The 14,724-nt window shown below is 41.2% G+C and overlaps 1 protein-coding gene across 1 annotated transcript in view; it reads left to right on the plus strand.

Moving 5' to 3' along the window:
- Positions 1–14,724, plus strand: part of ITGA9 (integrin subunit alpha 9) — a 227,338-nt gene that overhangs the window by 160,695 nt on the left and 51,919 nt on the right. The window contains exons 19-22 of the mRNA XM_033077526.1: positions 3,871–3,957; positions 5,280–5,359; positions 9,608–9,697; positions 12,382–12,490. Of these exons, the coding sequence (XP_032933417.1) occupies positions 3,871–3,957; positions 5,280–5,359; positions 9,608–9,697; positions 12,382–12,490 (366 nt within the window). The remainder of the gene's footprint in view (positions 1–3,870; positions 3,958–5,279; positions 5,360–9,607; positions 9,698–12,381; positions 12,491–14,724) is intronic.

Genomic DNA, 14,724 nt, shown 5'->3' on the forward strand with positions numbered 1-14,724 from the left:
GTGAGAATACTGGTGAATGTGAAATAACACCAATGACCTGTACTTATATGAATGCTTGCTTTTGCTGATAGTCATAATATGGTAGAAGAGTTGTTGTTGGTATTGGAGTACCAGTGTTGAAGGGCAGTTAATGGGCGCTGGGGAAGATTACTTAAGGAGATGTTTTAGGCAAGGAACTTGCAACCAGTCGTGGGTGTAGATGAGTGGAGAGAAAGTTGAGGAAGTAGAGTGATGACTCTGGATTGGTGCCAAGGCCAGCATCAGTTCAGAGGAGTGGTTCTGCCTATGGGGAAGAAATGAATGATGCTAAGGGTGGGAAAAATAAAAACCAAATATAATTATGTGAACTGCCAGATCTGGCTCAGGAAGGTTGGAGGGTTTTGGTTGCACATAAGTGAGGGAGAGAATGGTCAGGTTGTACTGGCTAGTCAGCAAGTCATCCCATATGAGCTATGCAAGACTCGGGGGAAAAAAACCTATATGAACTCTGATTTGAAAATGGTAAATCAAGATGAGGCTGAGGAGGTTTCAATGTCTTGAACTTGAGTGCTTCATTGCTTATGTTAGAATGATGAGGAACCTTTTTTTTCTGTGATAAAGAACTTTGAGAAACAGACTGTGAGCCAGCCTGCACTTCGTATTTCTCATAACCAGGTCAACATTTGCGATGAAGTAATAATACAGTTATTTGACTAATTAGCTGACTATTTATCTGGTTGACTAAGAGTATGTAACACTCTGAAATGTTTCAGAAAGGAAGTTTTCCAGATAAAGCTTCACACTGTCTCGTTGGAAGGGAAATGGCCAACCCTTTTGGCTGTGTTTTCTAAGCAAACTAGGAACTGCTATGAAGCTCATGCAGTAAGCTGAGTTTTTCAAATGGGTTGTATAGTCATAGAGAAGCACTGTTCACTAAAAGCATGAGCTAACATCAGCAAGAAGTGGTATCTGCAATTTGTGTAAGCCCTGAATTGCACTGCTGTTCCCTATTTGTAAGATAAGAAAACATCACCCCTTCAGCTTCCTGGAACAGTGTGAAAATTCAGTCTAGAGAGCTGACCAACACAGGAAACCACATGAAGAAACAATTTTCTCTCCCTCCAGAACAGCACACTGAAATTGAGGCCTGAAGCTAAACAGTGAGCAGTGAAGGAAAACCAAAATATTTACTCATTAGCTGAGCTTCTCCATCTTAATCATAGAGCAAGCCAAGGAGTCCATGGGAAAAGTTTTTCTGGGTAGCCTTTAATTTATAAATTTGTGGGAGGCTGAACCAGTATGGTGAAGCCAAACTTACTTCTGCTGTTTCCTAGCATTGAAAAGTTCTATTATGCACCATTACTGGAATCACTCAAGTTGGAAGGGACCCATAAGGATCACTAAATCCAGCTCCCTGTTCCTCATAGGACTCCCTAATTAAACCTGTAACCTAGAACACTGTCCAGATACTTTCTGAGCTCTGACAGTTTTGGTGCCCTGACCACTTTCCTGGAGAGCCTGTTGCTGTGATTGACCACCCTCTCGGGGAATAACCTTTTCATACTCTCCACTCTGAACTTCAGTAATGCATTAGTATTAATTATTACGGTGGACAGTATGCTAATGGAAGTCATTTGAGTCAATCTTCCTGCATCTGTTAAACTTTTCCAAGCAACAATAGAAAAAAAAAGTGAATTTAATGTTATCTGATAATTTCCTTTTGCAGCCAATAAAACCATTGGCATCTGCCTGCCAGCTGTCTGGTCTGCAAGGACATCAGTGTGCAAAATGAAAAAGGAGTGCTCTTCTTCTCTTATCAATGTGATGGTTCTCTCAGTTATCCTGGTCTTTGACATCTCTTGAGGGATATGGCCTTGAGGAGAGGAGTTGGTCTCTTGGGTCTGTCTGCTCACTGTCACCATACTGGACAACTGTGTAATTAGAAACCATCCTTGAAAGGACACAGGCTAGGTGTTGATGGAAGAGAGTCCATAGTTTGCCCCAGTTAGCAAGGGACATTTGATTGACCCAGAACCAAGAATGTTTTCAGAGGACACACCTGTGGAATTTTTTATTTGGTTATGCAGCTGCTTATGTTCTCTCAATCACTCTCATATAACTGGAGAACTTTCCAGATTCCTGAGAGGAAAAGGCTAGTGAAAGGGATGCTTTGCCCACGAAGCACTTGTTATTCTATTTTGTGTTCATTTAGAGGAGAAAATCTGACACATATGTGGATGGTAGCTCCATACTACTGAAGCTAGATATTTGATTTCCTAAGAAATGCCATCTTTCATATTTCCAGAAATGGAAGCCTGCTAAAGATTGCAAGGAAGCAAATCCATAGAGAAACTGAATGGGAAGACCACCTCTCTGGCATTTTAGTAGTATTGCAGTAATGTCACTCTATTGGGCATCTCCAGGTGTGCACTGATTTTCTCCTTACATTATTTTTGCTTCTCATGAAACCAGTGAAATGCAGTCTAAATTAGTTAAGAAAGAATGTATTTGATCTATCCTTTTGTAGAGATATGTGCCCTGATTTGAGCCATGATTTTGAAGCTAAATGTCTGTAGAGCACTAATGTTGTGCTCAGGTCAGAATGTGGAAGGTAGAGGCATTTCCTGGAGATGCCTATAACCCAAGTGCGTGGTTCAGGAAGCTCCTTCCACTCGTGCTTGTTCCAGCTGAGAATGTAACTTTTAAGTACATATTTGAAGTAACTCAGGAGATGTACATGAGCATGAGCTTTACAAATTGCTGTAAATACTGAAAATAGGTCAAGTAAATAATATGTTCTGTAGCAAAGAGATTCTCAGCTGCATATCTGGAATAAAATAAATTTATGGATTGAGATATCTAAAATTTAGGCATTTGTATTATAGCACACACCATAAACACTGTAGTTTGGGTGATGATCTAATTAACAGGAGGCCCTAGAGAGGTATCCAACCCAGTCTAAATTAAACACCTGCATTTCGTCTGCTGGACTGTTTTCTACATCCTTTTTCTACCTTGGGAGCAGTGACATGTAAATCACATAGCAGTCACTTGCTGTGTAGTCTCTTAGAAGCATATATCAGATTCCAGAGCTGAATCACACTCCTGAAGTTTAGTGAGACGAACTAGGCCACAGTGGCAAAGTATTCAGCTGTTCCCTGATGATCTTGTAATGGGAAGGTGTTCATCTGGAGCTAGGCACTAATTATATGGAGCAATGAAAGACTCTCTATTAACCAGAAGAATTTCTGTTTTAGTGGAGTCACCAGTGAAGCAGGATAGGGCTGCTTTAACCTTTTGCATTTGAATTATTGACTGTCCATATTCAATGTTTAGCGTGAGGAGATGCTCATTCCTCCACTTTCTCTATGCCACTATTGTGCCACCAAAGAAGGTTTGTATCCATACCAGCATGACTCACCTTGTGGACCAGAGCAAGGGACCAGGGCGTTGAATGTCACCAGAACCAGATTAACTTTCTCTTCTGTGTATGGCATGGTTTGGTCACTGTCTCCCAACACTGTTCTCTCTTTATGGTACAGGTACCTGGAAGAACGGCCTTAGAAAACCTATATTGTGGATCTTTTGAAAGCTTTCTTTTAATAAGTGGAGGGAAGAACTGGGTTATCCAAGAGCTTTGGCTGATCCCCTGACTCCAGTGTTTTTACCCCGTGCAGTATTTCCTCATGATCTGTCTCTTAGAGCAAGGTTCTGATGGCTGTCTTCTTCCCCATGCTGGTCTGACTAATGTGAAATAAGAAAGTACAACACAGTGATATGATGGGAAATATTTAATTTTCCATAGTACTTCATTATGATGCTATTTCTTAGCAGTCTTCTTTTTCTCCCCAAATCTGTAATCTCATGGTCTTCTTCTTTATTTTCTTGCAGGAGGAGCTGGGCATTGCTTGTGAGTTACTGGAATCAGATTTCCTCAAGTGCAGTGTGGGATTTCCTTTCATGAGATCCAAATCTACGGTAAAGTTGATATTTGCATTTGCAGAATAATGGTTCATTTATCTCTGTCTCCAAGAAGTGGCTGGAAAGCCAACTGCGCTGTTAAATGTCTGTGATAGATACTTTCTCTAGCTTGCTTAGCCAGATATCCAAGCCTTTCACAGTTACAGAGACTAGCTATCTTCTTTTCCACCAGACAGAGCCAATGGCAGTGCCCTGGGCACTGCAATAAACTGACTTTGAAAAACGGTGCAAGAGTTGCAGCTGTGAAAACCTTATGTATTTCCTCTGCAGAAAATTAGAAAAGGACTCTCTGTCTCACTTATGTTGCCTCTGTGAGTTTTTTGGTCTTCTTTCACATTAAAGTGCATTATACAAATGACAATGAACATGCACTAATGGCTTTTTCATCTTACGGTCTTCTGGTAGATTTTTTAAAGATGATTTTGTTCTGTAAGAGAAGATATACTCTCATAATGTTTAAAAACCCCTGGGTTATTTCTGCCACTAAAATGATCTATATAAATGACCAACCCAGAAGGGTGAGAATATGAGGAATAACTTATTGATGACCTGAAAAAAATGAGTCTGAAATTGTTCAGAAAGTTTTAATTTCGAAAGCAAGTCCTTTCCATTTGAATTGATGTATCCTTTGACCCAACATAACAGTTTCTGTTTTCTGGTTTTTTTTAATTGATTCTTTCTTGCTATTTTGAAAAAGTAATATATATTTTAAATGGAATTGAAAAAATACATGCAGTAGCAAAATATGATCAAGAATGTAAGCAATTGAAATTACAATAAATTTGGACACTGTTTTACTTGGCCAAAATCTGTTTTGGAGTTAGGCAGAAAAACTACATGGAGAAGTTATTCATCAAAGTAAAATTCTTATTTCAAAATTAGCGTCCTGAATGCTACTTTAGCTTGTGCCACTTGCTCCAAGTCTCCAAATGCAGGCCTGTGGTGTGGCCTTTATTCCCCCAAAATATCTCTTTATCAGCAAATAACATATGGAGTGGTACTGAGATAGTTCCAGTACAGGAGAATCACTACTTGAAAGACTCATTCCCAGGCAGATAATCTTCTCAAGAAATATCTTTGAAGAGCTATTCTGATAAAGGCCTTCTTTTAATGAAGGAAAACCCAAACTCAGTAGTATTTGAAGAGAAAGACCATTGCGAAGATTTAAAAGCTAATTTGCAGTAGAGGAAGCACTCTTCCATGTATCAAAATATGCTACTATTGTACAATTACCCCAGTAAAATATAAATAAAGTTTCAGAATAAATACATACTTAAACAATATGCAGTGTCTCTAAATACTGCTTTTTCTTTGCGCAGTATGAGTTCAGTGTGTTCTTTGACACAACCCACTTGACTGGGCAGGAAGAAACACTCACCTTCCTTGTCACTGCCCAAAGGTAAGAGGACCCTTATATGTCTAGAGGACTCGGATATTCGTTGTTACATGAAGCATGCATTATGCGTACTTGACAATAGTAACTGTAGATATGTATATGTGTAGTAAATTTGGTTACATTACTGGGGCTAAATGCATGTATTTTGGTGATGCAGAGGAACTATGTATTGAAGCTTCCTGAAAAATGAGGTGGGATCATACGTGGGTTTTCTCTGCCAGGCAGTTGCAATTCTGAACGATATTCTGTATTCTCTCAGTTGAAAGGGTCTTGTGTTTCAGTGGCCATCTCTTTGGGCCATGTATCAAGCTCAGCTCAGCTGCAGTTGATGATCAATACAAGACAGATCCATTTGTTCCAGCATTTGGGTGAAACAAACATACTGGGATGCAAACCAAGAAAGATAAATGCTTTAATCAGATGGTCAAGGATCCCACTGTTAGGTTCTAAAGTCACATATCTATTTTCCTCCCTCTGTATCTTCAGCAAGCTGTGACAGACTGTGGAAAACACCTAGACAGGGTACTTCCAAAGGGCACTTGAAGTACACATTGAAGTAGAGTGTTGCCAAGTATGCATGAATAGGCATTTTGTCTTGGGCAGGATAAAAAGTGTGGCACGTGCTCTGTGCCTTCTACGATGATGTGCCATGAAGAAGCAGACTGCATGGGTGATTCAGTCACAAGCACTGTCAACCAATGTGGGAACCAATGTGCAGCTGTGTTAACACTGGCCATGAGCTGCTGCTTTGATGTATTGGGTGTTTGAATAGTTACTCCTCCCATTTACTGTGTAAACAAGCCAACTTCATATCCTTACTATCCAAATCAGGATCTTCAGCCTGAATTCTCCTCCCAAATGGGATCACACCTCTACTAAAGGCTAGAGATGAGAGATAAAGTGTAGCAGCTGCTGAGTGACTGCTCTCATAAGGCATAAGGCATAGTCCTACAGCAGGAGCAGCTGTAGGTGGGAACAAGATCTTGCAGCACGTAGGACTGGTATGAGACACTGACAATGAGACAACACCATGTCTTGCATGTTAGCAAAGTTTTATTCTCCATCAGAAGTTCATCATGTGTTCAGATGACCCTGTGATGCCTCTCAGTCAGAGACATCAGTATTTGCTAGGTGAATGCCAGCTGGTGCAAAGATGGCTCAGCAGTGCTTTAAATTTGCCGAGCTGGTGTTTTCCAACCTTGGATAGCAGAGGACTTCCCTCTGTAACCTCACTTCTTATATTTCTGTACCCTATCAGTGAGAAGTGTTAGTCTGTGCCTTTAGATGAGCAAAGAAATAAACAGTAATTGTTACACGTTGAGTGCATGCTTAGAGGTGTTCCGAGAACGTTTCTCATTGTAGAAGGTTGAGAGAAGATTGTTATGTTTTGAAGGATTTAGCTAAATCTCCCACAAGAGTAGTGCAGGTCTCAATGCTGATTACCCTCTGTGACTTTGGGCAAATTGTTTGATTCCCTCGCTGTCAAATGAGTGTAAAAAAATCATCTGATCATAAGAGTTGCAGGGAGCCCTGAGGTAAAGTCAATGATGAGGAAATTGAGGGAAAGTACCTGTGCTGCAGTCAGACTGCAATAGGTAAAGACTGTTTCTACACAGAACTGGAGCCTAGTCTGGCAGGAATAGCTGGACAGGGAAGCTATGTCATGCTGTCATGGGAAAGCAAGTGTTGCCCTTCAAGTGTCTACTTGAGCCTGTCGCATGTAGCTGCAAATTTGGCAGTAGCATCTGTGACAGGAGACTGGTTCAGTATCAGAACAACTGGAGAAAGAAGTAAATGTTACATTATATTGCTCTTACACTATTTAGTTGTTTTAAAAAAACAACAAACATTTTTCTTTGCTTCCGGGTGTGAACTGCTTTTCCACAGCTAGATTCACTGAGTTGTGTTCTCCTTTTTTTGACAGTACCTTTACTCCATTTGAAACAGAAAAGAACATTACCATGAACTCTGTATAGAATTCCATTTGCTTATTCTATTTGCCATCATGGTATCTCAGTATTTATGTTGGATGAGAAATGTCTCCATTTTGGACTCCTCTGGGAACCTATTCAGAGAAAAAGTTTTTATTAACTGGCGTTCTTTCCCAGGAGTGAAAGTTTGTGGGTTTTCTGTCTGGGCCATAGTTTTATCAGCAGACGTAGGCAATGTGTCAGTTGCAGAAAGATGAGCTGCATCTAAGCATGTATGTAGCCAGCAGGCTCTGTTTTTGTAATCTGAGCAACTCATAATCTGGATGGTATCACTTGGGATGTTACTACCTCAGTGATACTGTCCTCAAATATGATCATATCTTTCTTTTTGCCAGTTTGATTTGTGAGTAAATCCAATGAGCAGAAAAGTAAAAGTGATTCCACAATCACTGCTGAAGAAATTGGAAATACTTGTAACATATCTTTCAAGATTGTTGCTCTGAGCTGTCACTCAACAAGCAGACCCATCATCAGAATTAGAATACAGTAATTTCACGAGTACAAGCCGCACTGTTTTGACCAAAATTTTGCTCTCATACCGTGAAAGCGGCTAATATTCAGGTGCGGCCAATATGTGAATAATTTTCTGACATTTTCAACCCTGGGAGTGCAAACCAAGTCAGTGCAAACTGCAAAGTCGAGCTCCTGCCAGTAAAACTCTGCATTTACGCGGTTGTTACAAATTGATACTCTGTTGCATGGTGGGTGTAGCTGCTCTGTGCGGGCAGCACAGAGGGTGGGGAAGGCGGGGCAACTCCCTCCTGCTTGGCCCTGCAGCTCGGGGGAAGCCGGGACAGCTCTCTCCGGTTAGCCCCATGGCTCGGGGGAGGCAGGGACAGCTCTCTCCGCTTGGCCCTACGGCTCGGGGAAAGCAGGGGCAGCTCTTTTCTGCTGGCCCCGCGGCTCGGAGGAGGCAGGGACAGCTCTTTTCTGCTGGCCCCGCGGCTCGGGGGAAGGCGGACAGCTCTCTCCGCTTGGCCCCGTGGCTCGGAGGAGGCAGGGATAGCTCTCTCCACTTGGCCCCACAGCTCGGGGAAAGCAGGGGCAGCTCTCTCCGCTTGGCCCCGTGGCTTGGGGGAAGGCGGGCAGCTCTCTCCGCTTGACCCCGCGGCTTGGGGTGCTCCCATCCCCGCGTGCTGCCGCCGCAGGAGCAGGCAGGCTCCATCCCCGGCTCCCATGGCCGCCGCAGGTGCTGGCGGGCTCTGTGCCCCCTCTGCTGCCGTGGGGCAGCGCCGGGCCGGGGTGACCGAGCCCAGCGGTGGTGGCGGCCGGCCCCGAGCATCCCCGCCGAGCGGCAGCGCCGAGCTGGGCCACCCAGCCCTGTTGGCAGCCCCGAGCCCTCATGGCTCGAGCCGAGCCAGTAAACCCCGCCCTACCGCCGTTCTGTTACTATTTGGCAACTTTGTTGCACGCGGGTCCTTGCTGCGAACACAGAGCGGCTTATACTCGGGTGCGGCTTATTTATGGACAAAAAAACGAAATGTTTGCCAACACCCGGCCATGCGGCTTATACTCAGTGTGGCTTGTATTCGTGAATTTACTGTAGTTGCAGGTTTGCATGCTAGACATGCATTATAGGAACCGTTGCCAGATTTCATACAAAAACTGTTCATACTGAAACAAACTGACTTCAGTGAGAGATAATTGCTCACTTTACTCTTTCTTCTTTTTGGTTTTGACTGGCTGAGGCAGCTGTAAATTAGAAGTGGTTTCATTTTGGCAGCTAAGTACAGGAAGAGGGGGAAAGAGAGGGTGGGATTGCCAAGAGGTTATGGCCAGTTCACTACAAGGATCTTGCCTGAAAAGCTGCTTGCAGTGGCAGCAAATTGGTACTATAGTACAGTACAGATGTACTGAAAACAATTTTTCATTTAGTGAGTCAAGACCCTCTGTGAGGTGTGTATGTCCCTCATAAACTGACATGCAGTCAGGCTGGGAGAAAATGAACCCTTGCATGGAAATCTAAATATTCTTGTTTTTCTCCACTGTGTGTGATGGCTGCTGTAGCTTCCCATTGACATTTGAATTCACACCTTGTTCCAATATACATTTTTTTGTTATGAACCTGTTCACGTCACAGCCCCAAAACTCATGCTTTTTGTGTGTGCCCTCTCCAAGACTGGGTGAACATTCTTAAGGAGCTGATATCACTCAAGTAGAGAGGCTCAGAGTACAAGGCAGAGAGATGGTAGCTGTGAAACTGTGATATATTGCAAAGGCTGTTGATTTGCAGTATGTTTATTTTTCCTTTCTGGCATAGTGGAAACCTAGAACGCACTGAATGTCTGCATGATAATACTCTAATCCTGTCAGTGCCCCTGATGCATGAAGTGGACTCATCCATCAATGGGTAAGTATCAGGCACCAAATAAAACAAAACCAACAATAATAATCCTCAGCATTATCATCGTCCTAAGAATAACATCTGAGTGTCTTCCAGTGAAAAAATTAATTCTTCTCTTTGTTTACATGTAACCAGACTGTTGCTTTTTCCTTTTTTCCCAGACTCCGGTCATTCCCACAATCTCATTCAATATCTGGGAATTTTAATCATTTTAAGACTGTACCTCATTTTCACTACTTCCTAATTAATGCTGCTGGTTGCCATCACATTTATAGTAGGTATTTTAGTGATTGTGTTTGAATTCAAGTGATGCAGTAGCTAGGATGGACCTTAAAATTAAATTTAAAAAGAACAAGTAAACCACATCTTGTTCCTTAGGGCATGTCTTTAAGGAAGTTGTTGAGAAGTCACCAGGCCAAAGGTTATGGCCAAATGTTCTGGAATTTTAAGGAGATTGGTGAAGTCTAGCTGTTTGCCTTTCTGTTTAATTTCACAAACAGAATTTGCTTCTGCTTCTGTTTATTTTCCTACTTCCTCTGTTTCCTAGTCTGTGAGGCATCTGACTATCAACTGCAGAGCATCACTTACCCTTTGACTGAAATACTTGTGTAACATCTAGCCACTGTGTCCTCTCCCTAAGGCTGCACATGTATGAGCTTCTGCCTTTGTACTTGGGGCTCTTCCCTTCCACTTGGCATCACAATTTTGAGCCTAGAATTAAAGATTTGTGGTCAGTCTCAACAGTCAGACCATTCTTTAGCATAAACAGTGCTTTGAGTTGGAATTGGATGACCTGGTCACTGAAGATGAATTAGTATTCATGTAGACTGAGAAAGCTGGCATTAATTCCTAAACTGGGGAAGCAAAATTCATCAATAGTGTCCCCAGAGGGTCAGTGTCTGTTTTAGCCACCAGACTACAGGTATTGTCTAAATGACCAGTGCAGGCTGGCATCAGTAGAAGTCAAATATTCCCTGGACCACTATGCTACATGTGTGGGAAAAAAGTTAACCTGCACTGACATTTGATTTGATTGAAAAGCTGAATAAACTCAGATTCAAGGCCTAGACTGGGTTTTGCCTCATAAAACTCATCTTGTTGGATAGAAATAAAATCTGTAATTACTGCCACAGCAGTCAGAATGGGTAAAAGGTATGTTTGAACCTGCTCAGAGAAAGGAAGTGCACTATCAAACCTCAGAAGATGACTAACAAGAACAAAAATCTCTCTATTGAGAGTACAGTCTCAGCAGCATGCTCTGAAAGTTTTTGAATGCTTTCATTGTTACAAATTCTTTAGAAATTTAACTCTTGTTCCTTGATGCTTTGATACAGATGGATTTTTATTCAGCTTTACAGATATGAATGCTTTCATCTGTCTTTAGATCTGTATTTATTACCTACACAATACTGCATGCCAAAACATAATAAAAATTGCCATCTCTTCTTTCTCTTTAGAATGTAATTTTTAAAGCACAAGATCTCTGAATTTAAGCCCCACCCAAGTGCCTGTGTGGATTATATTTTTCTTTCTCATAGATAAGGCTTAGTTAATTGAAATTCATGGAAAAATCCAATAGCAAGAGAAAAGCTGAGTTTATTGGAGGGCACATTCCCAGGCATGGTAATATTAGTAATACTCCTGTTTTTTTTGGACAGTATCTTTTTAAACTTGTTTTATTAGCTTAATTGTCCTACATTTGAATCTAGAGGAGCAAACTTTATTCCTAGTTATAAATAGTCCAGAATGGCTTGTACCATATTTGGTAGATGCCTTCTGGCATAACATTGTAAATGGGAGGAGAAAATCTCTTTCACTGTTTCCCATAGCAATAGCTAGGCACAGGATGCAGGCAGGAAAAAAGGAAATGTACTTAAACAAGCTTAAAATCCTCTCTCAAAGTGCTCTGATTCCAAAGGACAACTTGGGAAGGAAGCACAGTTTTAAGCAGTAGGGAGGACTCAGGTCCTGCAAAAATACACCAGGACCCTTTCCATACAGTGGAGAAGCCTGAGATTAGAAGGATAAAGGATGCTTAAAGCACTCCTAGTCCTCTTCTGCAGATTTTCAGGTATTGTGTTTTGCTTCCAAGTAATTTCTGATAAAATCCTACTGCATTTTGTGATTAGATGGTAAGAGTGATTGAAGAAACTTGGACTGCTCCACTCCAGTTGAAAGCAGGTTATCCCCCCTCTAATCTTTCCTTTAATCATCTGCTAATTATAAAGGTAGTAAAACTTAGACAATTAACTGTATATTTCAGAAATGCTATGTAAATGTTAAATAAAATTGAAATGTTACTTTAGTGTATATCTAGCTTAAAGTATTCCTCTTAGATACTGTTTCTTCAGGTAGTGCAATGATTTCCTGTGTTAATCCAAGCTATGGGACTTGTGCAAACCATCCATGGCAGGAGACCTGAGAGAGGAGGATTGTGGTAGGAAAGGAGAAAAAGGGATAAGTAATCAAAAGAAATCTGCTTCATTGGTGGGATGTTAACCAAGATCAGTTGAGATGCTGCTTGTGTAGTCTAATGTTGCCAGAGAAAATCAAATAAAAAAACAGATGAATGTAATATGGTCCCATAGAATTTCACATGACTAGAAAGCAGGGTGCAATTCAGCTAGACACAAATATGTTGCATTTTGGTCATAATTTCTGCTTACTAAATCTGTATCTTGGTTTTACAGAGAAGTCTTCCCTAGTTCATTTTTCTATGGTGATTCTGTGGAAGCATCCAACTTTGTTCAGTTGGAAAACCATGAATGCCTTTTCCAGTCTCTCAACTTCACCCTGCAGGTAAAACTCATCCTTATTTTGACTCCTTTCCTGCTTGACAGCACATTCTTATTTTGTATCTGTTTTATTCTGAGTGTGGAATGGGATTTTGTGCATGATTTTGTATCACAGTCATAGGTAGAATAGAAGCTTCAGATGAGGTTTATAAAGAAGACCCTCTTGTTGAGTTATGAGGTTCAGAAAGAACTCCCTTGCTTTCTAAACTTCTTCTCAGAGAGGAGTCTAGATGCAACTGGATCCAATCTGAGCCCCAACTGGGTCAACAGGTTTTGTCTAAAGGTTATATAGGTGTACTCACTCATACCAACAGCTGTGGGCAAATCTCTTTGTCTCAGCCTCAAGGAGAAACCTTGAGGGACATCTTCACTCAAGGCAAGAATCCCCAGACTCTCTCCTGGAAGTGGTGTGTTAGAAGTCCATGCTGATTCAAAGTGGGACTGAGCTTTTGTAGTATAAAGTGGTCAATGTCACTCGTGTATTTCCAGGCTAGCTGTGCCAGCTCAGCAGCTTTAGACAAGTTATCTGTACTATCATTTGTTGATTCCTTTATCTGGAACTTTGCCTGTCACATCCTCACTGGTACCAGTTTTTGTCAGGAAATCCTATCTGAGTGTTTAATTTTGGGATTGATTAGTCAGCCTCAGCAGTCTTTAATACCAAAGGCAGGATGACCACCCTTCTCCATCCATCATGCGTACCTTTTACATATAGGGTTTAGTTTGAGCTGTTTTACCCCCACTCAGGCAGAGCATCCTGCTACAATGTTGTACAATGCATTCTTGATTGGATACCATATTTACAGCATGCAGGGATGGCATATATGCATTAGCTGAATATATTATGACAAGAATTGCAAACATGGCATCTCACTTCTATGTGAAAAAAGCTCCTACCATTTGTTTCTCTTTCAACTTTTTTCACATGCTGAGTAAAGAGCCCTAGTTACTCAAGTGCCACATCTTGGATGAAGCCACAGGTTAAAAGTGGAAGAGGAAGTCTTTTTATTGGCATAGTCATTGAACAAATGAGTGGGCAGCCTATATCCAGGAGAACAAACGAACAAACACATATCTGTGCTAGGGATTCAAGCTTGCTAGATGCCCCAGTATGAAAATATTTATAGCACTCACACACACACACGTATATATATATATATATACTGATATTATAGCACTGATAAAAGTACAGCGCAGGGAGGAGATGAGGACACTAAAAAGACAGGTGTGAAATAAATACCTCATAGCATCTCAGCACTATTCAAGTGTTACTTATACATTACACTTCACATGGCAGTTAGATGGGTTCCTGATGTGGCAAAATATGTGGATGGTTTATTGTAAGAAACTCTTATGATGTGGCCAAAATCAACTGGCATTGTGTTTCACTGCTGTAACTGCATCTATTACAAGCCCGACAAATCCTTTTTGACCACTAGGTGGGACTAGGGAATGATAAGTCATGCAGAGGCAGGTTCATTTATTTTTAAAAATAGTGTTTTGCTATTTTTCATTCTGTTTTCCTAGGCTGAAAACTCAGCTCATAACGAATAACATGTCTGCCTCCATGGACAGATTGTGATCCAGAGCAATTAAGCCCCACAGTCATACAGTGCCCTTAGCTATTTACTGAAGGACTTGAAAGCAGGATTTCAGGACATAAAAGCTTTTGTGAACCAGGCTATTAATTCTTGTGATTCTGGTTTCCTTCTTGGGGGTTTATAGGTCTTCTTCCCTTCCTCCATCTCATACACAGTAATTGGTTAATCCAGATGATGAACTGATGCACTGATGCTTTAACTAGAGAAATATTTTCAGTAAAGCAAAGTGATAACAGGGAAGGGAGAAAGAATCTTTGTATTGGCAGTGCCACCATTTGTCCCACCAAATGCTCTTGTGTCTCATGCACACACTTAGCAGTTACAGTATTACTTTTTCTTCCCATATGGAAGTAGAAAATTATACCATAACAAGTAACACATCTTCTCTCCAGTAATGGGGTAAACCTTATCACTGTGTCTATCAGAGAGAAAAGGTAGTTTTATAATAGGCAAAGCATTGTTTGTATAATTATTTCCTGCCATATATTTAACTTCTCCAGATGGAGAAAAATAATCGTTCCTTAATTAAGAGAAAGAAATGAGTTACCAAAATATGGGCCTTTACAGCAGTTTTTATATGTGAAAATCTCTACTAGATCCAATATGAACAAGGAAACAGAAAATGTCTTTTCTGCAA

The sequence above is a fragment of the Catharus ustulatus genome, chromosome 1, assembly GCF_009819885.2.
Source record: "Catharus ustulatus isolate bCatUst1 chromosome 1, bCatUst1.pri.v2, whole genome shotgun sequence".
NCBI classification, from domain to species: Eukaryota; Metazoa; Chordata; class Aves; order Passeriformes; family Turdidae; genus Catharus; species Catharus ustulatus.